This window comes from Halichoeres trimaculatus, unplaced genomic scaffold (assembly GCF_033239565.1).
Source record: "Halichoeres trimaculatus isolate MK-OKI-2021-1 unplaced genomic scaffold, fHalTri1.1 fHalTri1_scaffold_19, whole genome shotgun sequence".
Lineage (NCBI taxonomy): Eukaryota > Metazoa > Chordata > Actinopteri > Labriformes > Labridae > Halichoeres > Halichoeres trimaculatus.
The window spans coordinates 19,425,626-19,449,825 of NW_027437197.1; the positions used below are offsets into that span (position 1 = coordinate 19,425,626).

The 24,200-nt window shown below is 40.1% G+C and overlaps 2 protein-coding genes across 2 annotated transcripts in view; one reads left to right on the top strand and one right to left on the bottom strand.

Annotated features, from left to right (window-relative positions):
- stk39 (serine threonine kinase 39) overlaps positions 1–2,201 on the top strand; it is a 28,120-nt gene extending 25,919 nt beyond the window's left edge. The window contains exon 18 of the mRNA XM_074695190.1: positions 738–2,201. Within this exon, the coding sequence (XP_074551291.1) occupies positions 738–812 (75 nt within the window). The 3' untranslated portion in view covers positions 813–2,201. The remainder of the gene's footprint in view (positions 1–737) is intronic.
- Positions 2,202–5,689: 3,488 nt separating this feature from the next.
- Positions 5,690–24,200, bottom strand: part of b3galt1b (UDP-Gal:betaGlcNAc beta 1,3-galactosyltransferase, polypeptide 1b) — a 63,490-nt gene continuing 44,979 nt past the window's right edge. Inside the window, exon 2 of the mRNA XM_074695599.1 lies at positions 5,690–7,712. Coding sequence (XP_074551700.1) covers positions 6,497–7,483 — 987 coding nt within the window. The 5' untranslated portion in view covers positions 7,484–7,712 and the 3' untranslated portion in view covers positions 5,690–6,496. The remainder of the gene's footprint in view (positions 7,713–24,200) is intronic.

The window sequence follows — 24,200 nt, forward strand, 5'->3', positions numbered from 1 at the left end:
TGATAAGACCTGGCTTTGCATTCATTGATCCCAAATGTGTTTTATTTTCACATTAACTTGGCCTGCATAATGTTCACGCTCTGTGCTGATAAACAGCAGCAGAGATGGCACACACACACACACTGACCTTATGAAATAGATTTGGTATTGGCTGGATGTGACTCATACACATTATTTAAAAACTATTTTCTCCTCTCTTTGGTTATAAATTCAGAGTGTTTCACTTTCATAATCCTTCTCGAGCGATGTAATTAACATTTGCGGCCTTAAAAAAAGGTTAATGTGAATGTCCCAACTAATATTTCAAAATGAAGGCTGCAACTTTTTTTTCTTATTGCCAATTTAACAAAGACCAACCAGATCGACCAAGAAACCAGGCACCAACAGTATTTGACTGTTTTATTTATATTGATTTGTTGAAGAAAAGCAAGGCACAGAGGAATAACTTTGATAAATAAACACCCACACTGGCAGCTGTTAGGATCACTTTAACACCCAGGTTGTTTTCAGACTTTCCTCAAATCCAATGCAGCAGTTTTAAGAAAAAAAACCCTTCATTATGTGAAATATTCATCAGACTAAACTAACATGCAGTACTTTCAATCCCCTGATTAATCTGGTGTGTTAGGCTGCAGCTGTTACACAGATTTTAGCAGGATTAGTTGTGTCGTTAAATCCAGAGTGTCAGGATGTGAAACAGCCCCTTTGACCCTCTTAACGTCTTCGTCTCCGCGCAGGCTTCCAGCTGCGACGACGCAGAGATCCCAGACGAGGTGAAGCTGATCGGCTTTGCGCAGCTGAGTGTTAGCTGATGTTCCCTTCACGCCCGAAGCAGGTGAGACGCGGCAGAGAGAGACAGTTCAGGGCAGACAGACAGACAGACAGACAGACAGACTGACGGAGGAACACAGCAACACTTCCTGCATCATCTCCCCCAACACACTCCTCAAAGACTCACTCCTCCTCCTCCTCCTCCTGCTGCTTCACTCTCCTCTCACCTCTGCTGATGCCAAGCTCTGCCACCACCTCCACCACCTTAATGCTCACTGTTCCCCTGACCTTTGACCTTACCAACATTCCACTGCCCAGCGCACAAACAGGGATCAGGAAACAGCCCAGGAACCTAAAGATGTACTCAGGTGGAGACATGAGGTGAAAAGATGTAGCTTTGAATGTTTTATTTATTTTTCTGTTTCTCACTTTACCTTCGATTTCTTTACTTTGCTATTACCAAACTTTTCAATATTTATGAAAGACAAGGTGTTTTATTTTGTTGCCAGATTGAAAACAAATATTCTTTTTTCTCACATCTCACAAACTCACTCATTTGTGATGTTTCCCTGAGGTCTTTGTCAGAATGTAAGATTAACTTAATTCATGGAAGGAAAAAAAGCACATTTTCATAACACGATGAATGTCTAAAACCAGAAAGAATTGTATTTCTGTGTCAAAACCTGTTTCATTTTGACCAGAAGGGGACCATTAGCTTGATTGTGCAGAGAAAAAAAGAGACCCAGATGCTACTGTGTATAATTTGCTGCTCTTGACAGTGCTAATGCTTCAAAAAGATAGAGGTGCCTTGTTCATTTTTCTGTGCCTAAGAAAGTAGTGAATGAGCGAGACCACACAAAGCAGAACCTGCTGAAGACCATTTCACAAATGTATTACCCCAGCAACGAAACAATTTACGTACGTCAACTCAAAGAGACGAGCTACAATGCACTTTTGGGCTGAGTGTGTGCACACGACAAGCAGATGCTTAGCCCCCTGGAGACAATGATGAAACGTTACACAACCTGTAATCCTTTCATTCGCTCTGGCTGGATTCAGACACCAGGTGAATAAACAAAAACCACGACATGTTTTCGCTCTGTCCTGCTGCACTACAAAACCTTCTGTTTCCAAATAAAGTAGAATAGTTTCTAAAACGTACTGTATGACAACGCATCTGAGGATGAAACCAAAAGGCAACTATTGAAAGAGTGACGAGCCATCTGTTTGTCCAAACAAGTCCACTAGCTCTGAATTATTTTCAAGTATTAAGATGGTAAATATTAACTTCTAATAAAGACTTTATTAAGAAGTAATTTATTGTGTTTTGTTTATGTATAGTATGTGAACCATTACAGCATATTATCCCCTGTTCCCCCTGTAATCAGCTGATGTCAAATTTATGATGAGGTGCAACAATAAAGAATTGCTATTATTTAAAAAAAGAGTTGTGCTGAGTTTCTTCTTAGCTTATAGAGTTATATTCAGTGAAACTTCTCAAACTTTTTGACCACTGACATGGACATTTATGCTAAAAAGTTTATGGATTTAAAAAGTTTAAAGGGGCCATGAGGAGTTTGAAAGTGATCTTGAAAAAGTCTTCCTTCTATGCCTGATTGTAATCCACATTTTAAATGAGATTATCAGTGTCAATATTACTAGTTACAAGTTATTTTAAATTGCTACACCTTGGCTTCCACCGGGCTGCCGATAGCACTACACATGGCCGGCTACTGCAATGTTTGCTTGATGTCAGGTTTCAAAGCGTAATGCTGCATAACTGTACTGATAAATACCTTACCTTGGCGCAATGTATCCAGTAAAAAGTTGTCTTGAACAAAGAAAATTTGTTTTGATCAGATCGCCATATAATTTCAAAACAAACACACGCCTCACTAACAGTAATTTCTGACAGTGTGTGGAGACTCTGGGCCACAAGGTGGCGAGGGAGTGCAGTTGAAACAAATCCTCCTCATTGCATCTTTAACTGGTTTTCTTTCTGAATGTAAGGACAACTGCAGGCTTTTTTGAATTTCCACAGTCCTTTTTGTGAATCTTAAGTTTTTGCCTTTTTCCTCATAGTTTAATGTTGTTCCATGGCTGCCTTCAAGGTTGGGAGGGTTTGAGGGTCTCAATGACCTTGTCTGGGGCAATTGCCCCTTAAAGGGTCTCCCAAGGCCAATTGGTCCTTGGAAGAGGGGCCAGACTCCATGTGAAGAATAGCAGCAGGGACTAGTTCCCCTTAGCCCTGGAGCCAGACTTGAGGTAGGGACCTGTCTACCCATGGGGCCTGGGTGACATGGGTCTATCCTCCTGTGGACCCACCACCTGCAGGAGGAGCCACAGGGGAACAGTCTTAGGATCTCATCTCTGCTTTTTGCAGATGATGTGGTCCAATTAGCCTCTAGTATGAAGAGCAGAACCTCTGAGTCTGAGCCCACGGTTCTAATGGTGCCCACTCCGGGCCGGGAGAGTCCAGCCAAAGCGGACTTTAAGTATCTCTGTGACTTGGTCACAAGTGGGGAGAAAATGGACCGAGAGGCTGACAGATGGATTGGGGTGGTGTGGGCAGGGATGTGGACGCTACACCAGTCAGTTGAGGTGAAGAGGGAGTTGAGCCAGGAGGCAAGGCTCTCAATTTACTGATAAATCTGGACACGGTCTGTGGGCGGCGACTGAAAGGACAAGATCATGTATGCAAGCGACTGAAATGAGGAGAGACTCAGAGAAAGCTGCTGCTCCTGGTATCAAGTGGAGCCACATGATGTGGTTCTTGCATCTGGTGAGGATGTCTCCTGAACTCCCCCCTGGTGAGGTGTTTTGGGCATGTCCATCTAGACCCAGGCCACGATGGAGACATATCTCTTCATTGTGGCCTGAAACGTCTCGGCAACCCCCAAGAAGAGCTGGTGGAAGTGGCCCGGGGCCGCTGGTCTTTGCGAATGACATTGCTGCCTCTGCAACCTGGACCTGGATAAGGGGTAGATGATGTATGGATGAATGTGTCGGAAGGCTGTTTTTATTTATTTGTGCTTAATAAAAAATGAGTAAACAGCCTTTTAAAAAAAAAAAAAAAATCCACAGTAAATATTCCCAGTAAGTTTTTTCTGTTAGCTTTTACAGTAATGTGAAAATTCAGCAAGTATGTAACAGATACCACTTTGTCCACAGGGTGTTAAAAAGCTGACACAAATAAAAAAGTTCCTCACAGGAGATTAAACTAAACCCTTACGTGTGCACTATAAAGACTCTGCCCTTTAATTACAAAAAACAATGAAACGAACATAGAAGAAACCTCTTAAAACCAAACCTAACCCTCTGGAGATCTGTAACAAAGAACTCACAGCAGACATCAAGTAAAAGCAGTTATATAACTTTAATTATTCAAGTATCTGTTTTTTAATATAAAAAACATACAATATATAACAATAACCCCTTGCGGGATAGATGCTTTCACAGTAAATGTCACATTAGCTTATAATACTACAAAACTTCTGAAAAAAGGAAACATTTGGCCATGAAAGCCACATTTTCTGAGACTCACAATGATTTCCTCATGTCAGTAACCACTGATATGCGAGATACATACGATAATACATCCAGTCTGTAATGATCTGAGCTCCACTTCAACTTGTGATGCTGTTTTTCTCTGATGTGTGGAGGTGTTGATGGTTGGAAATAGATGCTGACTTACTGCCTACATAAAAAAAGAGCAGCAGCTGGAGTAATGAAGCGCTGGTAGCTGAGAAACACATTTACCTCAAGTATAAATATGTCCGATTAAAACGAAACGCGGCTTACAAAAATATTCATAGGCGGTGAAATGTATGTAAACAAAAGTGTTAGGCAAACTCGTAAGGAGATAAGATCATCCAGCAAATTTAACTATGTGGTTTTATTATCACTGATGTTTGCAGATCATTCCAGCTTTATATCTGACTCTTTGTGATAAATGCAATTAAGGAGGAGCAGCTTGGACCTAGATTTTATTTATCTCAGACAACCTGTTGGTTTGTTAAACTTCTCTTTGTTCAGGAGCATTTGTTTCATTTCTAATAACACCTCCCTTAATGTATGCTATCACTGGTATTTTACTTCAATGCTCCATTGATTTCAGAGAACAGAAATTCCCTTTAGGTTTGCACCCTGCAGGAGGATCAGGGTGCTGAGTCAGCAGCCGTGCAGCTGGTATAGATTTAGTGTCTTGCTCAAGGACACTTTAACAGGACGGAAGGTTCCAGTGAGAGGGCTTGGACCAAAGTCGGTACTTTCTCTTAGGCCACACATCATAACGCTTATCGCTGATTGACTTTATGTTTTATAAAGACTAGTCTGCTTATGAGGAAGTCCGTGAGGAAAATGAGTTTCAGTAACACCACATCAGAATGATGTATGAGAATACACACTGTACAAGCCTCATGCAGGCGTTAACAATCATCAAGTGTAATCAGCAGAGACAGACGCATATGGAGTTTAATGAAACAGCTGTCATGACAAAGCAAAGACTGTATACAATGATGGATGACAGGACAGTTCCCTAAAGTGAGACTAAAACATCTCATAAGCTGACCTCCTCCATGTTAACAGACAAGATACTGGCTACACCACGGGTTCTGCCATTTCATTTACTTCTTGTTAGGCTAATTTATGTCTGAGTGTTGACATTACTAAGACGTGATAATATCATTCAGTTGTTTAAAATTTAAAAAGAGCCTGAAATGACCTGATTGACAGCTCCGTTTCTTACTGAAAGTGTCTGCGTCAAACCAAGTCAAGAAGTTGTTAGGTTAAAATTGTATTTTTAGCAAACAGCAACCCCTGGTGTTGAAAAATGAAGGAAATTCATAAGTGCCAAACGTGGCGCCATAAGCCCACAAAGCAACAATGGAGGCGATCATTGTATGCATGCTCCATTTCAACTCCATTTCAAGTTTTGACAGAGAAACTCCAACAAAATAACCTACAACTCTCTCGGCAGCTTTTCTTTTAAGAAAAATGTCTGCTTTACAACACAGTAACTCTGTTCCTGTCCCTTGGCATTGTCTGTACTTCGACCTGGCCTAGCAAAGAGTTAGCGCTAGCTAAGCACCAATTTTTAGCATCTGAAGCCGGCGTTTGGTCAGGCCCTAGCTTAAAACTAGCACTGGCACCAGCTCTGGGGTATGGGTGTCCACTTGGGTCTGACTCCAGCATAAAAATGTCTGTCATTAAAGGAGAGTTACACATATTTAGAGCCTGGGTCAGAAAATGTTGTTGGTCTCTGTCAGTCATGTCTTCACTGAAAGGAAATGTGTAAACTGTACTGGAGGGTCAATTATTTTGAATCCCAAGCACTTGATTATTTTAAGGCCACAACTTAATAAAACTTGGGGAAACATGGAGGTGTGGTTGATTTGACTGACAGATTAGTTAGCTCAGCTGTAGTTACTTTATAGCTCTAACTTGGGGCTCCTGAACATCTCTGACATTAGTGCTTTTTTATACACTCTGTCTCTGAGTACCAGAAGGGGCTTCACCAGCCATTCTCTACCAAGAGTTTGGGTCAATTTTGGCTTCACATTGGTACAACAGGAGGTGCAGACGTGTCATCCATCATTATATACAGTCATTGTGAATTTTAGACTTACAGCAGCCCTCGATGCTTTACATTACTAAGTGAGGTGACACTTTAAAGGAGAGAAAAGGCAGAAATAAAAACGTTTTTCCTCAGAGGTCCTTTTATCCTCTAACATCGCAGGTGCTTCTTGCTGGACATGTCATTCCAAATGCGATGCATCTCCTCAGGGGAGATCTGGTGCACGGTGATAACTCGTCTGTACCTGCACAGACTGTAGGCCATCTTCCAGTGATTGAACCCACTGTTCTGATATGGGTGTATACCTAGCTTACGCAAACACAGTCCCACGTAAACATCCTCTAGGTGCAATAGTCTTGTGTGTAAAGACGTCTTGTAGATGAGTTCAGCTACGTCCGCTGAGAACACGTAGCCAGTGCCCGAGCAGAAAGGCGGGTATCTGCTTTCAGGATACAAGTCTCTGGACATGTACCACTTACTGCGCATGTCCCTAATGGGGCCCCCGTTTATGACGTAGCCGGTGAAGTATCTCCTCCTGGGTTTGGTGGTGGGCTTCAGGAGCTTGTAGATCAGATTGTCCATGTTGACAAAGATGTCGCTGTCTGTTTTCATGATGTACTGTGCTTTGGGGCAGAAGGTTGCCACCCAGCGCATCCCCATCATGGTCTTTAAGGTGAGGTTGTGATAGGAGTCTATAAAGTTTTCCACCACAATGTCGTGAAAGATCTGGCTCTCCTGCTCTACCATCTGGTTGAGGACGGGGTCGGTGTTTCTGCCCAGCAGAAAGATGGTGAGGATGCGGATGTCGGTGAAGGTGCTCTCGTCCCCCCAGGTCTCCCTGATGGCCTGCCGGGCATCAAACTCTTTGTGTGTGGTGCTGATGAGGATGACCAGGAAGGGCGTGACGCTTTCACACTTCTTGGGCTCGCTGATGACAAACTCGAAGGCATGTGGGTTAAGGGGGCGGGTGCGGATGTTGGTGAAGGTGATGTTTTTTGGGGGTTTCACAGGTTTGCGAACAGGCACGGACATGTGGCCGACATAATTCGTTGTTGGGCGAGATATGCTCAAGTACCAGAGAGCGCTCGCCCAACAAACCACTGTCAACAAGTATAAACATGACACTTTTGAAGGCATTATGCTGCATGTAGTTTGAAGAGCAGGATCTTATAAGGCTTTCTTTCCATCAGCAGAGTCCTGGCCAGCAACGCAGCATGACGCTGCTCCAGCGGGCAGTTTGACATGAATTGTCGGTCATGGATTACTTTAGAGAGAAGTGGTGCTGCTTGCTTTGAAATGCAAAGCACTTTGAAATCATAGGGAGGCCCAGTTTGTTGGGGTGACCCTGCTGCTCCTCCATTTAAATCTGAAAGACAGAGACAAAGAAACTACAGGTTAAAATACATTTATGTATCACTGAAAGTGGACGTTTGAGAAAACAGCACAATTTTTCAGAGGGATTTGTAACAACAACTGGCCAAGTTCATTCATCACCGCTGAAGGAATATGACAAAGAAAAGGCCAAAGCAAGGGAAAAGGAAAGTCACAATAAACTACAAGGTGATGTATTTGAGCCTGAAAAAAGATGACAGTATTTCAACATTCACAGCATGATCCTTGCGCACAGGTTGACATTTCAAAGAGCTGACAAATGCCCTTTTAAACCCAAAACCAAAAGCAACAAAAGGTAAATGAAACTATACATGCTCTCTTGTTCTGTGGCTAAAAAAGAGCTGCGGGGTTTAGCAGCTCTCAGCATGACAGCATGATATGTTGGTACAAAGGGAACACTGTGCCATGATAAGCTTTCTCCCTGAGGTGATTTTTTTTTTTGAAATATTGCGTTCCCTTTCACTCAGCTGACAGAAAATTAGCATATCTGTAGTTTTTAGTGGTTACTCCACAGTGTGGTCAGAGAAAAAAAACATTTGTTTTATGTTTTGTCACAGGTGGCTGAGCAGCTACAGCAGCATACATGGCAGGAAGATCATGAGGAACCTTCTTTTGAAGCTTTCAGCGACTTTTTCTTGTTATTTAGACGAGGCAGATCAGACACAGGAGAACAGCTATAGCGCAATATGGCTCCATATTTCCACCTTCAAAGCTGGTGTGGGACTGAAATGTAGCTGTAATGACATGATTTGAAGTCTATTTTTAAAAAAAGACTGCAATTGCCTGCCAGACTATACCCACACTGTGCACCCAGGTACACTGTCAGACTGAGAGACATGCCTCTAAGTACAAAGGACGCTTTGAAGACAATGCCTTCCTCTTTAAGGAAGCTGATCTGTCACATACGCTGGACTTTTATATATGTGGACTAAAAGAATTATATCTTTTCATCTTGCTCTGTGAGTACATCTTTACTGTTTATTTGCTTTCAGATTGGGTACACAGCACAGCAGTTTATTGGCCTGAAACTGTCTCACAAACGCTGTTACTCCTCAGTATATTGTGTGCTGAATCCTTTCCTCTGGAGTTTTTCCAGAAAGATTCAATAGTTGAGAGTATTTGCTCATAAAATCCAACTTCTCCTCTTGTGAAATTACTGTCGGCTCTCATAGGAATCAGAGAAACAAACAATCATTCCCTAAAACAACAGAGGAAATACACAGAAACTGATATTTTCTAATACCGTGAGGGGAGAGGGTCAGGTAGAGTGAGGACAGGAGGAAAGGAAAAGGAGAAGGACACGCACTGACTGTTTACTATGAGGTTGATAATACAGCGAAACAAGGCATGAACAACACACACGCACATACACACACACACACACACACATTTAATTACACACTAAGCAGGGCCAGCTGGTAGCAAGCAGCCACCGCGTCCCACATTGTCACTCTGAAATCTCACTTTCCAGACTGAAGGAAAATATTTATGAGACAGAACTGAGCCGATGTTTACGTGACAGTTCATTTAGCTGCCAGTCTGTAAAATGTAACCCTTGGTGGCTTTTCAGAACAAACATTTCCAAGCCTGTCTGACTCCCCCTCATGTGTGCACACCCGGGTAGATTAACTGCACTGCTCTCACCATCACTACTTCTGAATGAGTGCAATCAATTAGTTCAGACAGAGCCCTGAGCTAAAGCAAGAGGAGAAGGACGGCGTTGTCGTGCTGTGACTGATTAGTGGTGTCACCTATTTTAACTTGGACACACTCAAATTAGATCATGAACCACTAATCTGTGTATATACAACAGTTGGGATGATTGTGTCCACATTCAGTGTTTCACTTTAATCTCAAAATAAGGTGTGTGTGTGTTTGATTTCTGTGGGTAAAATGAAGATAACACTGTGTTAGCAGTGAAACCTGGTGACATCAACCTTTAAACAGGGTGGCTTGTGCTGCATATAATGCACTGAGTGGCGAAATAAAGGCACCAGAAAGATAGGAGGTGGAGAAATTATTAAAAGCAACAACAAAAAAGGTCAGTAACATTTTGATCTTTAAGGAGGCTTGATTGATGTATGATATGAAATCATGCACTGAGTAACAGGAAAGAAAACTCCACCTTAAAAATGCTGTGAGGGCGAGCTATTTCAATTGGACTGCCTCATCACCTTCTGCCCTGGGTCTCCGCACACTGTCGCAACTTACAGATCAAGACAAATTTTCTTTGTTCAAGATAACCTTTTACAGGATACAACGCGCTGAGGTAAAGTATTTATCAGTACAGTTACGTAGCCCTAAGGTTCGAAACGTGACATCAAGCAAATATTGTAGTAGTTGGCTATATGTAGTGCTATCGGCAGCCTGGTGCTCTGGCGTATCTGTAGGCTAACGTGACAACAAGTAAACACTGTCAGTTTGTAAGTAATTTGGTAGCATAGTATATTTAGCTCAGCTGGCAGCCCGGTGCTCTAAGACATGTCTGTAATGTGTAACGTTAGTGAATCCTAGTTATGTCCTGCCAGTCATCAACCAATCAGAGCTAACATAACCTCACTCTTCATTTTATTGATCGACTCTCAAGTTTGAACAGATCACTGCAGAATAACTGCTGACTGTGGGTTGGAATGAACGTTATCACAAGCAGATTACAGGCTAATTAGCCTTTAGCTCGTGCTCTATCACTCTCCTGTTTATCTTTCTTCTGCTCTTCTGTCCTTTTTTTGTCTGACAGTTAGGCTCCAGTGTCGGCCATCACTACATAATTAATCACAGAAATAGTTTTTAGCAGAGAAAACACAGATCTCTGTGTTTTATCTCATCTCACTTCTAAACTTTGTCAGTGGGCGTGGTGTTGTCATAGAGACCTAGACGCGACGTAAATCCGTCTGGTCCTGGTCGACCTGATCGGAAAGCTAGGAAGCAGCAATTTAAAATAACCTGTAACCAGCAATATTGGTGCTGATAATCTCATTTTAAAGTGTGGATTATGATCAGGCATATATCTAGAAGGAAGACTTTTCAAAATCACTTTCAAACTCTTCAGAGCCTCTTTAAGATTTCTGGTATCTGTCAAAAAGAGGCCACAGGAGATGGATCTAGTGGAAGTCTGGTTTAAGACCCATTTTAAACTAAAGGGGCAAATCCACAGAGCAATCTAAGCAGACAAAAAGTTTGCAGTGTTCAACATCACTTCTTTCCATTTGGTGATTTGATAAGTGGGGTGGTTCAGGTTAACTTTTCATGTTATAGAGAGGCAGAGCTGTGTCTCCAGCCTGTGTTTCAGTAAATGTAGCATAAGGCAGAGCCTGCAGGCAGCCAGCCAGACTTTAGCTGAGCTGTTATTCCAATCAGTCTCTATAATACTGGATGTCATATAAGAGTCTGCCATAAAATCTCCCAGTCTGTGTGCCCAGAACCATCCAGTAACTGGCAGAGAATGGTACTATATAAAACTGTCTATATATAAGGGGAACATACTTAGCGCTGGACCTTCAGGACACAACACACAACAGGGAAATGAAATGAAGAAATAATTAGCCTATACTTCCGAGAGATACCCAATTTAGCATGATTTATTACATGGCACGAGGTTAACTCGTATAGAGAGCGCGATACAAAGACAACCATTCATCAGGACATGACATTTCTTTCTACAGGCTTCTTGTTTGGCTGTTTTTAAGCCTGGTTTCTAAAACTGGGTCTCCTCAGAAAACAAAAATATGTTTTGATTTATGGGCTCCTGACTATCTATGGACAGCTTTCTAAAGTGTTTTCCAATAACGTTTCAAAGCAAATACATCCCCAGACCGAATTAAATGGTTCATAGAGGAGGAATTAAAGAGTGCGTGTGCCTGAAATGTTAAATGATTTCACTGAGGAGACTTTTCTGAGCTGTTGGTTTAAACTCTGGAGTTTGAAAGATTATTTTATTTCATTATATGCATTTCAAACTCCTACCATCTAAACCATGTTTTGATACAGATGTGTTCTGCTTTAGTGTAGTGACACTTTTCCTTCCTCTCCTCTGGCTTTAAAGCTTAAATTCTGTTTATATCTCTTGTGTTCTTTTTTCTTTATGATAAAAACACAGAGTGATAAATGAAACACTGCTGACAGACTACCTTATGTATAAAAAATGAAATGAAAATTGCTGAAACTGTTGAACAATAATCCTAAAAGTGGTATTCCATTGACCTTGGAAAAGAAATGCGAGCATTTCTGCCATATTTCAAAAACTATTAAAATGTGTTTTTCACATTTTCCTGTATCTATTTTTTGTGTGATGAAGCATTTTTCTGTAGCTCTTTTACAAAGCCACAAATCAAACGAACAACTCATTCAAAAAGACGATTTCAGCTGAAGCAGCAGCTGCTTGCAGGAGCCTCCATAAGTTCCCCTTAAACACAGATGGCTTCAGTATATCACCTTGGAACAAACATTTCCTCTGAGTGATGCTGCATTACTTTGACAACATCACAAGTATTCAGTTCAAGTCTTTCTTCACTGTTACGACATTTACTTCATTTTTAATTTGTCTACTCAAGACAGAAAACTTCTTTCTGTTGCTAAGGTGACCCAAACTTCTCATTGCAACACAAACCACATGAACACGTCTGTGCTCAAAATAAGCCAAGAGTTGGTCTCTTTTGATTTCTCAGTGTCAGTCACTGAATGGTGACTAATTAAGACTGGCACAGCTGCTAATCACAGAGCAGGCCCCGCAGTGTTTGTTATGACAAGCAGACAGAGGCTTTGTGATGAAAAGTGCTATTATGAAATAAAAACAGACGTTGTTGGAATAAAATAAACAAGATAAACTCTGTTATTCCCAAAAAAGAAGGATGACACAGCACACGCTTGTGTGAAAAATAAATAAATTAAAAAAGGTTATAAGATGTACTCTGTGTAAATGTACTTTTTGTTCTGCCTGAGCTGCTGGTAGTTTTTTTTTTTCATATGTTCTGGGAGCGTGCTCCATAGTCAAAGTTTTGGAAGATGGTTGTCTTTAACCTCTGTAAATTGTTTAAGATCAATTTTTCGACAGGATGGAAACCTCCAAACACACTTTCCTTCCAAGTGAAGGTTTTGATGTATTTGGACATTGTTTGTTTGGAGCTATCAATAGCTAAAGTCTATGGAGCCAAAGACGCTGCTATAAAGGCTTGGTACTCACTTCTAACTAGCCTCTGTAGACTTCAAGTGTAACATGCTTCTAGAGCTTGGAGTTCAAAATCCAGGGAAAAGTGTTTTTTTTTTTTTTTCTGGGGGGGGGGGGGGGGGGGGGGTTTGTTGTAAATGTTTTTATTTTATTTTTTTCTTATTTCTATTTTTTATTTGTTTTAACTCTCTGATTTATTTATTTCTTTTCTTTTTTAATACCATTGTTTTTTATATATATTTTAACTTATTTTTAAAATTTAACAATTCTATTTATTTCTATTTTATATAAATTGAGTATTTATGATATTTGTGCACAAATTTTTATACGGGTATGATCAATTTTATACCCAGTTTTCTGTTTTTGTTTTGTACATGTGCATATCTGTACTTTTTTATGGGAAAAAATAAAATAGAAATGTTATCTACAAAAATGAAAATAAATAAACAAACAAACAAACAAACAAATAAATACATAAAGCACTCTGTGTTGCTTGGAATAAAACTTTTGGTGTAAAGTTAATCTTTGTTAAGTTCACTTTAAGTAATCTCTAAAAAGCTAAAGGTTGTCTTCTTTATGCCTGAAGCACTATCTAAGTTTGTACCACTGAACCCAAACCTCCAATACAGCAGCAGAGTTGAATCTTTTCAGAGAGCTGATAGACTTTGTGTGTCTAAAACTGTCATTGCCTTATTCACTAGTAGAACTGTCGTATTACTGATTTTTTTTATGTTCAGTCAAAGTTTGAATGCTATATTTAAAATTCTAAAACTTAACAGATTTTGAGTCTATTTGAACAATGTAAACAATTATTTTTTGCACCTGCATGCTTAACTCCTACCTGTCAGCTCTAAATTGTAGTGTTTATGATATTTAACTACAACTGACACAAAGTGCATATTACTTTTGTGCCATTTAAGAGAGCAGTGGTGTCTTTTTTCCATCACAGCGGGAGCAGAAAGCAGAAAGACGACTGCAGCTTAACTGCAGAGTGCCAGCAGGTACCAAACTGACTTCTGTTGTTTGTTATTGTTATGCATTGCTTTAAAACAGCTCTGATGGTTTAACCTGTGCAAATTGGTGTCAATATATTACAAGCAAACAGAGGATGCAACTAAATCGGTATCTGCCTGAATGAAACGAGAGTTGAAAACAGCATGAAGGAGAAGGATATGATCCTGTCCCCATGCTGCTGCCATTATCATCTGACTCTAATATTGGAGGGATAAGAAAACCATTTATGCTAAACACTTGATTTAAAAAGCGCAGAAAATCTACACTGGCGATAAAATGAATAAAGCCATGAATAAAACTGCATCAGAGTAACTCTACTCCACTGGGGGCCTGATCTCCCCTGAGTACTGTCACTGCTTGAGATGACTAATAACTGTTGATAAATGTCTCTAAAACACACAGATGCTTTTGAGAATGGATGAGCGCTTCCAGCTGTATTCATAATTCAAGATTAACACAGGACTGAGCAGACTGATGTACATAGAAGGAAAGTGTTGCATGCACTATTACACAAATATGCTCATGTCACCAAAAAAATGCTAAGGGGTAGTTTCTTAAAAGAGATCAACAACCAATCAAACGATCACCTCCTTAACTTTTTATAAAACACCTTGACACATCTAGATTTGCAACTTCACATGAATGAGTTGCCTTAGATTGGATCTGATGCCTTTTTTGCCTCCTAAGAATTTAATTGTTCATTAGTATCATACTGTCCCTGAGGCAAACACCACTGCTGCAGGACTCCACTGTTCTTACTAACAAGCCAGAACATGCAGATTTTAAAGCGATCCAACCTTCAGACACAGGCAGTCCAAACTGTTGTTGCTATCTTTAGGCCCAAGCACAGCAGATGCTGTAAATAAATCATTAGCTGTTTCTGAAACCATAAGTGTTATTTCCAGTTTTCCAGGTTCTGGAAGATGACAGGAGTTAGAGGAACAAAAAAAAAGGGGGGCTAACAAGCAGAGCCAGAGATCCTGTATCGATTATTACAGTTGGGACTTCTGGCCCCTTTCTGCCGTGAGGTGCTGCAGAAAAAGCTGGAGGTTTTCAAAGCTACAGATGAAGAGGATGCTGGCGTCCTGTTGGGACAATGCCAGAGCTCTTTCTCCCTGAACAGATGCTGCCCGGTGTCCACTCGTCTTTGTTCTCTTCTCCAAAGGGAAGCTGTGTGGCGTGCTGCTCACAGAATGAAAATGCTCACCTTGAAGGACACGCTGAAGGTAAAGAAGAATACTACTCCTGCCATATTCTATGCACCAATTTACAACACCCTGTTTTTTTTTTGTTTTTGTTTTAACAAAGCTGAGCTGAGTCAGGAGAGAGGAACTCTGAAAGTAAAATGCAACCTGTCATACTAAGTAACCCTCTGCCTGAAGACAAAACAAGCATCTAACTGAAACTCACTTCTCCACTTGTCTGCATGTTATGAAAACAGATCTGATCCACTTTGCTGATTCAGTAGAAGAACCATAAATAATGACGGAGTTATTTACATGCATGGATTTAAGCCTCATGATCTGGTGCATCAGTGAGGTCCTCTGCCCTGCATCGATCATACAAACACTCTGTGCGCTAATGTCTTCCTGCCTGTTTCTGTGTGACTGAAAACAGCTGGTGCTCATTAACTCTAGGACAGAAAATCATACACATGTTCATAACAATGGGACTGTAATGAGCAGTAACATGAACAATGTGAACATAGTAATGACTAGACCGTCAAAAACATGAGGAATGTGAGGACTCTGCAGAGATGGATTCAAATTTAATTTTCGTTTTCAGTTTTTGCTTCACACCTCCTCTTTACTGCCATGGCAACTCTTGTGGTTTTCTTCAAAGAAATGAGTAAGTGGCTGGAATTTCATTTGCAGTTTTCCTGTGGTGCTTGATTTTTTTTTGTTTGGACCACAGTTGGAATAGTCAATTCCAAACACTGCAGGGAGAAAAGGTGCATGATAAAATATTGAAATGTCTTCTGCAGAAAATGTCAGCGCATTTGGTACTTTATGTATGCTTTTCAATTGGTTATCTATGATTAAAATGTTATATATGTGCTTATTTCTGATCTGTAATACTGGCTTATGCTTAAGAACTGAAATGTATTGACAGGTGTAAAGAAAAAAGGCCAGAACGGCTTCTCAACCCCTGAAATCTTACCAAATGTTCTTGTCTTATTTTAAGAAAAAAATGTCTATTACACTCAGCATGAGCCACAATAAACTAATCAGTCTAGAAAAAATGTCTTGTTTCAAATTAATTAAAGACAAAAATGAGGTCTGAATTGCTTTTAACAAGTAAAAAAAATCTGCCAATGGAACAAGAAAAATTGCCAGAAAATTTGCTAGAAACTAGAGTTATGTCTTAATACAAGTGACTTTTCTCTTCTTCCATTGACATTGTTTTTTTTACTTGTTACAAGCTTCAACTTCATTTTTGCCTCTATATAACTTGAAACAAGACATTTTTCTGGACTGGTCAGGTAAATGTGGCTCATATTAAGTCTAAAAAGGCATTTTTTTTCCTGAAAATAAGATAAAAATACTTGATAAGATTAGGGATAGACCGATTATTGGCCGGGCCGGTGATCGGGGCTGGTATTTGGCCTTTTGGGGCATATCGGCAACTGCCTTTTTTTAATGCGGCAGTGAATATGAAACCCATTCAAAACTGTATTATTTTGGCTCTGATGCTTCTCTGCACAGAATTTCTCACTGTCTACACTATGGAAGCCCCAGATGGTCATTTAAAATCAGTCATGTAAAACCAAACAGAAGATTAATTCAATGCCTGTAAAAGACGTCATAAACTCAATTCTGCCTAGTTTTATTGCAGTTACATAGAAATTTCTGAAAACTTTAATTACGGTAGAAAACTTTAGCGATTAATTTTTTTAAGTTTTCATTTTACTTTATAAAACATGCTGCTAAGCCTGGGAGCTGCTTAATAAAAATATGCTTGAAGGCATTTGATTGCAGTTAAGTGTTGGAGTTTGTATTGTTCCAAATTTTTTTACGCCAATATTTTCACTTTTACTGCAAATTAATATCAGCTTCAAATATTGGTTATCGGCCTCCTTGCCAACTAATAATCAGTGTCGGTATCGGCCCCCAAAAAATCCATATCCGTCTATCTCTAGATGAGATTTTCATTTTTGCTGTGCATTAACTATATCCACACATGCAGAAACTCTTAAAAACGTCTTGAAATTTTCACGTTGAGCAGCATGTGTGAACAGGAACAGACAAAACTTTTTGTCTCCCTGTAGAAATGTTTGCTAAAATATCCAGCCAGCAGATGAGGTGAGAACTAAACCCTGAATCCCTTAAAAGAGTCATTGGTTAAATAAAAACGCCCAGGGTTTAAGAAGAAGAAACATTTTCAGGATGAAAACAGTGAAGGAATCTGCTCGTCCGTCTGCTGTTGACATAAATGCAAAAAGTGCCATCACAGCGCAGGCCTTTTGCTTTGTATGCCGTCACACTGTAAGCATATCACTGTGGCTTCTGCAGCATACTTCTGATGACATGTCCTCCCTCCTAAGACTCAACCCCATCACCAAAATAATCTCCCTGAATTTGACAGCGAGACTCCACGCTGAGAGGGACATGTTTGAACAAGCAGCTCGGGAACATGTGGGGGCAGAGCTCTGGGGTATTTCAGGAAATTCCAGGATTAAAAATGTCAAAGAGGCTGAGAAATATGCTAAACATTTACTTTATTGTACCTGGTGTTGAATCTTTTTGTTTCTGTATTCTCTACATGGATGAGTTTCTGTCCTGACCATTTCTGTATCTCCTCTCTTGTAATCAGACGTGAAGGACCCTCATTACGGAGGCCAGGACACCAAATTAAACTGCACGCAACATTGCACAGAACAGCAATCGAACTGCAAACCTCTGATCCCTCCCAAACCCAGAGGCAGAAGACGAGAGAAATATGGATGGGAATGCCCTCTCTTCCTTTACCCTTAAATCTCTCAAACGCTTTTTTAGACAGACATTGAAATGTGCAGAGGACTCTTTCAACTTTGCAAATGGCCGCTTAAAAGTGAGTCCATTAAGATAATTGGTCGTCAGGACAAGTGGCGCTCTGCGAAAATGCTCTGAGGTGTCAAACAGATGGGAGGTCAACAGATTCATTAGACTTGGCTTTGGACTGAATCTTTCTCCATCAATGACTTAACACCTATCAGTAATTAAGCCCAAAGCTATGTGACTCTTAATGCCTGCAGGATTCAATAAAGCTAAACTGTAATTAAGTTTGATTCTACATGATTACCTCCTGATCTGCTGTAAAAAATCAATTTCTCTAGCAAAAAATACATCATTTATTTATTTAGTTTTGCAATGATGGAGAAAACAGGACTTCAACACTGAAAACTTATTGGAAGAAGCAGTGTTCTCAGAGAAACAAGGTGAAAGCTGTTTGAAATCCCACTTCTGTAAGTGTCTACTGATTGAATTATCAAAAGTGAGTTTTTTGACTAGTTATCACATAATACTGTACTTTTTTTTTACTCTTGGCTTTCCCATGAATTGATTGTATTAATCAAGAGTTCCCTGCATTTTCAATGCTTCGTGCTTTCTTCCTACGTTTCATCAGTAGCTCACACAGTTTTTTTTTCAAAGGCAGGGGGAAAAAGGCACATACAGAAGGCATTTTTGCTTCCAAAGAGAGCAGTTCATTACATATTGACTGGCCAAATAGACACTGTGGCACGTGTTTTGGCTCAAAGGAGGTCCCATTCGCACATGTGTTTTGGCTCCCACGAGTCATTTTAGCACATCTTTTGGCTCCCAAGAGGACACTTTAGTGCGCATTTGGCTCCTAAGGGTCACTTTAGCACATGTTTTTTTGCTCCTAAAAGGTCCATTTGGCACGGTTTTTGGCTTCCTACGAGGACACTTAAGTCTGCATTTGGCTCCCAAGGGTCACTTTTGTGTGTTCTGGCCCCCAATAGTCACTTTAGCACGTGTTTTGGCTCCCACGGTCACTTTAGCATGTGCATGTGGCTCCCAAGGGTCACTCACAGTGTGTTTTGGCTCCAAAAAGGACACTTTAGTGTGCATTTTGGCTCCCAAGGCTCAATTTATCAGATGTTTTTGCTCAAAAAAAGGTCAATTAAGCATGTTTTTTGGCACGTTTTTCGGCTTCTGACACCCAAGGGTCACTATCCTGTGTTTTGGCTCCAAGGAGATCACTTTGGCACATCTATTGGCTCCCAAGAGGACACTTTAGTGCATATTTTGGCTCCCAAGGGTCACTTATTGTGTGTTTTGGCTCCCAAGAATGCACTTAAGAAATGTTTTGGCTTGAAAAATGTCCATTTAGGGTGTGTTTTGACTCCTAAGACTCACTTTAGTGTGTGTTTCGGCTCCAAAGAGGTCAATTTGGCATTTTTTGGACTCCTATGAGGGCACTTTGGCATGTGTCTGTAACACCCCCCCCTCCTTGCACCCAACTGCATCTTATAGACCTCATGTTTCTTAAAAGATTAAACCATTACCCCTAAATGAGCAGAAAATATCTTGTTAGTCGAACAACTAACCAAAGTACATTTTTTTAATAGGCAGCTGGAATTAGTTTTGTTAAATGTATTGTTTCACTTTTTTTTTTTTTTTTTGCAGCCATATAAAAGTATTCAGCATTTTTGAAAATTGTTCAACTGTACACACTGTAAGTTTTGTGATGAACTATCGTTGAATTGTAAGCGACAATAAGTTTTAATCAGATAAAATAAGGAAAAGCTGAATTATTTCCTTATAACTCACAGTTAAGTCCAGAGTGAGACTCAAGTGAAATTATTTTTAAGCCGGTGCACTCCGTTCCAAACATGACTGGCACCTTTTTATTGAGATTAAGCATACACTCCATGCTCTAAATATCTTCAATAATAAACCAGACAGGGATTTCCAAGGCTTTCTGCTAGGCATTGTTATGAAGAGGATTATCTTCCACTAAATGCCAACTGCACATTTAAGATCAGTTTTCAAATGTCAAATAAGCACAACTTGAGTGATGTGTTCAGTGTTACAGAAAGTGCTCAGGATTTCTGGCATTAGGACACAGCCAGGGGAAAAATTGGATCTTGGGCTCCTCGGGTATCAGCCCTGACACACAGGCTCCAAGTCATCGTCAGACTCAGCTAAGCACCGACGCGTCCTCCACAAACAGCCGAATCATTCACTGATACTCCTCCACTGTTGCAGCAGACTGTGTTGTTTACGTGCTGGTCATTAGAATTGATTTTCTGTCTTTAGAGAAACGGACAGTCACTGCTACCCTCCCTCGCTGCATCCCGTGTCAGCACTGACATGATTAATGTGTGTGAACAAGCAGCCCCAGTCACACACTACTGGTCAGGCACTTGATGTAAATAAGGATTAATGGGAAAGACTTCAAGATGATCTGATTTAACAATTCATAACTCAGCCTTTGAATTAGCTGTTTTCACATGGCGGCCATTTTCCTCTGAGCTTATCCTCAGGGTGGGAGGCTCAGATGTTAATAATATGAAACCTCTGTGCAGCAGGTTTCCATTTGTTTTGGCACAGAAAATCTAACAAATCATCCTTAGGAGAGGGACCGAGGCTCCCCTGGCCCCCACTCCAGATATGTCCCTGATGCTTGGCAGGCTGGGTATCTGTCCAGTTCTTTAATGATCATTTTTCCATTAAAATGACTTTCACATGGTCCTACATTGATATGATTTGTATTTTAAAGTACAACTCAGCATCATGTAAGAGGAAAATGTCTGTCTCGTGTCTTTGAGGAGCTGCTTTGATTCAACTGTTATCCTGATGCATCATTATCTTCTCTGCCACTCGGTACGCCTGGTGATCTGGTGGCTGCTGTCAGTCGTGGGGATGTGACTGTCCATCATTGCAAGGCCTGGTATCCATACAAAGCTGAGCGCTCTGACAGAGATATGCTTCCTCTGTATCTCCAGAGCTGACTGTAAACTGCCATGGAGGCTGAAAGCAGAAACCTTGGAGCCCAGCGATTAAAGAATCAAAGACGATGGAGATAATTTTCTTTTTTCACTTCTTAGCAGAGGTTAACATGAGCTCTCCAGACTGCTTACCAACTCTTGGTGTAACTTATTATACACTGATTCATCAAGCTGCTTGAGAGAATTCCTCTGCGGCGTCTGTTTGGTTTTGACTGTTCAGAGAGTGAGCCTCAGATTAGAATGTGAAGACTGTTTATTTCCTTTTTAAATGGTGATACTTTTGTAAGAAACATGTTTTTGTGAGATGAGCTGCAGAGCTGAGTATTTGGGCTGTACCCATGAAAAAATTGCCAAATCTTCTCTGCCAATGCCAAACTTCTTCTGCCATTGACTCAGACATTTTAACAGTTTATTGATTTATTTAAAACAGAGGAGTCTCAGTAGCATGTGTGTAAGAGCCTTGCACAACACCCTGGCACCTACCAGGGCTCACACTAACACCTCAACCTAGTTTTGCTTGGCACTGGCAGAGATGTGAGACAACTCACATCCTCCAATTTGCTGCTCAACCTGCAAATGCATACTACCTATAAATGTGGCTCCATTTAAAAGGAAAACAAAAGGGCTTTCCAATTTAGTAAGATTTACTGCCAAAAAAATATTGTTACAACCAAGGAATAACCTACCAAACACAAATTTAAAGCACTGTTCATGTATATGTATATGATAAGGTAAATGGCAATGCTTGGACATAATTTTCACTAGATGGGGCGCCAATTGTAAAGTTGCACACACTAAAATAACTACATTTCTCCACATCACTTTTTACACAGGTTTAGAGGAATATTTGTCAAATATATGCGTAAAAAATATATAAAGATGTTCGATGTTATATCTAAATGTTAAATGTTATTTATAAATTTTATAAATAAAGGGCCTGTTTCTACACATTTAGTTTTGTTTCTGTATGTTTAGCTAAGATGTCTAAAAACTTAGCAAAGAGTTAACATTCATCAAAGATCTCTAATCTTAAGACAGGTTTTTCAATATTAGCTCAGATTTTAAAATGTTTGCTAAGATTTCAAAATATTAAGTCAAGATTTTTAAGTCTTTAGCACAGATTTTCTAAATCTTGAGCAAAGACTCTTAAATATTTGCTAAAATGTCTAAATCTCTGATCAAGATTCTAAATTTTTAGCATAAACTTTCAGATCCTGATCAAAGATTTCTAGTTTTTTGCTAAGATTTCTTAATATGACGTCAAGATTTCTAAATCTTGAGATACAATTTCTAAATATCTTGCTAATATGCAAATTCATACTCCTGCCTGCTGGAAGCACCAAAATAAAAGTTTGTGGAAGTGATCCAGCCAAGTGGGATTTTGAGATTGTAAAGCTCTACTTTTTTGATGTTGGCCACAGAATCTTGAACAGTGCCACCACAGCATTTGGTACGCTTCTTTTCTGACGGCTGATTTAGCTGACTGTGTTTGACATTTGTTGTTCCATTATATTGTTATTTGTAGAGTTTGCAAATCTACAATTGGCTCCCCTATATCTTTATGGTCAATAAAGAGAAGTGTCTTCTATCCAAACACAGTCTTTAGGTTTACGAGTGCACAAACTAAGAACCAGTGTTGACCTCAGGTAGTCTGAGGAGCCGGGGTGAAGAAGCTAAAAGGGCACCAGCTGCTGCCGACAGCCAGCAGCATGTCGGGATGCATTAAGGTGGAAGTTTGCCAAACCTGTGAGTAGCATTAGGTAGCTCTAAAGACACAGCAACGGGGTTTTTTTTCGATGCCGAGCCAAAACAGAGAGATTGTTTCACATGTTATGGTGGGGGAAACCTGAACAAGCAAAAATATTTGAAAATAAGCAAAGAAAACTGTTGTTTGCATAAATGGTCCTCCATACAGACACATTTAAAGCATATTAGGCAGCAACAGTAAGTTCTGATGAATTAATATTGAGATTGTTTTCTAGGAATCCTCTTTTCAGCCTGTTTATAAAATGAGTCATTCATGTTTTTTTTTTTAAATCCTGACATAGATCATTATTTTCCAGCAATTACTTTTTAAGACTGTTATGGGACTACAGTCCAACATTGTATCCCCATTCCAATAAAACAATGTGAACAGAAGATGATGTTTACTTTTAACTGCAATGTATTGAAGAAAACCTCTTTTTTTCTCTTGTTAATAAAGTCACATAGTAAGATTTTATCCCATGTTTGGACAGGAGACTGGTCTGATCATGTGTCATCATTTCTGCAAAAATGAGAAGAAATGCACAGATTTAATGAGAGGATGTTTGCAACGGCGCCTCTCCAGTCAAGCGTGTCACATCACAGAGCAACCAGGTAGTCATTAGGGGAACAGATGGTGCTGCGGCTGATTGCTCTCCCGGCTGACCTATTTGAAAGTCTTTTCCCTCCTCATCATGAAGATGTAGTGAGATACGTAAGAAATAGTGATGTTCCAATAAAGACGAAATGCAGAGAACGCTTCGGTGATCTGTTGGAGGCCTATTTCAGCTTTGATGTGTGGGAGACTTGGAGAGGCTAAATGAGCTTTAGACATACCTCAGAATAAAAGTCAAAACAATATAAACCATAAAACCAGTGATATGTATGTAATCATCATGTGATAAAAAATAATAATTTTCATGATAATATGGAGCCCCTTTACCATAAAAGCTGGATAAGTGACTGTTTATCCAACTGGACTCCCTCCCTTTGAGACGTAAGCTCCCACAATCGCCCCCCATTAGAGAGGCATTGTTTGGAAAGTGGGTTGGCAAAATGCTTAAAGTCAAATTAGCTGTCCCATCAAGGAAAAGAGGAATGGATGCACTTTCAATAAAGAATGTCACTGAATAACCTTGTCGCCTGTGGCTACAGACAACAGCTCTCATAAAACTACCTCCTCTGTTGGTGGGCTAAATTCACGACCAGGCCGTCTGACAAGAGGCTTTGCTCCTCTCAACAACCTAGTGCTCGACAGCGAGGAAAACTGGAACAGGAAATGCCTTTCTTGCACATGTCGAAGGCAAAAATGATCATGCTTGGTTGCATCTGAATGCTTGACTGAAATTTGGTTAACATCATCATTGCCCCAAATTGAGGGCCTTCTTAATTTGCCCTTTTTGTCCAGAGTACAAAGACTTCAGAGACACACTGCTGTTTGTGTTTTTGCTCCTCTCTTTAACTGAAAGCTGATGAAGAAGGTGCCATTTGTCTTGTGATATAACAATGTTGACGGAAGATTTAAGGTAGCGTTACTTCAGTACACTCAGCAACTCCTCTTAAATCTTCTTTTATCACAGAGCATC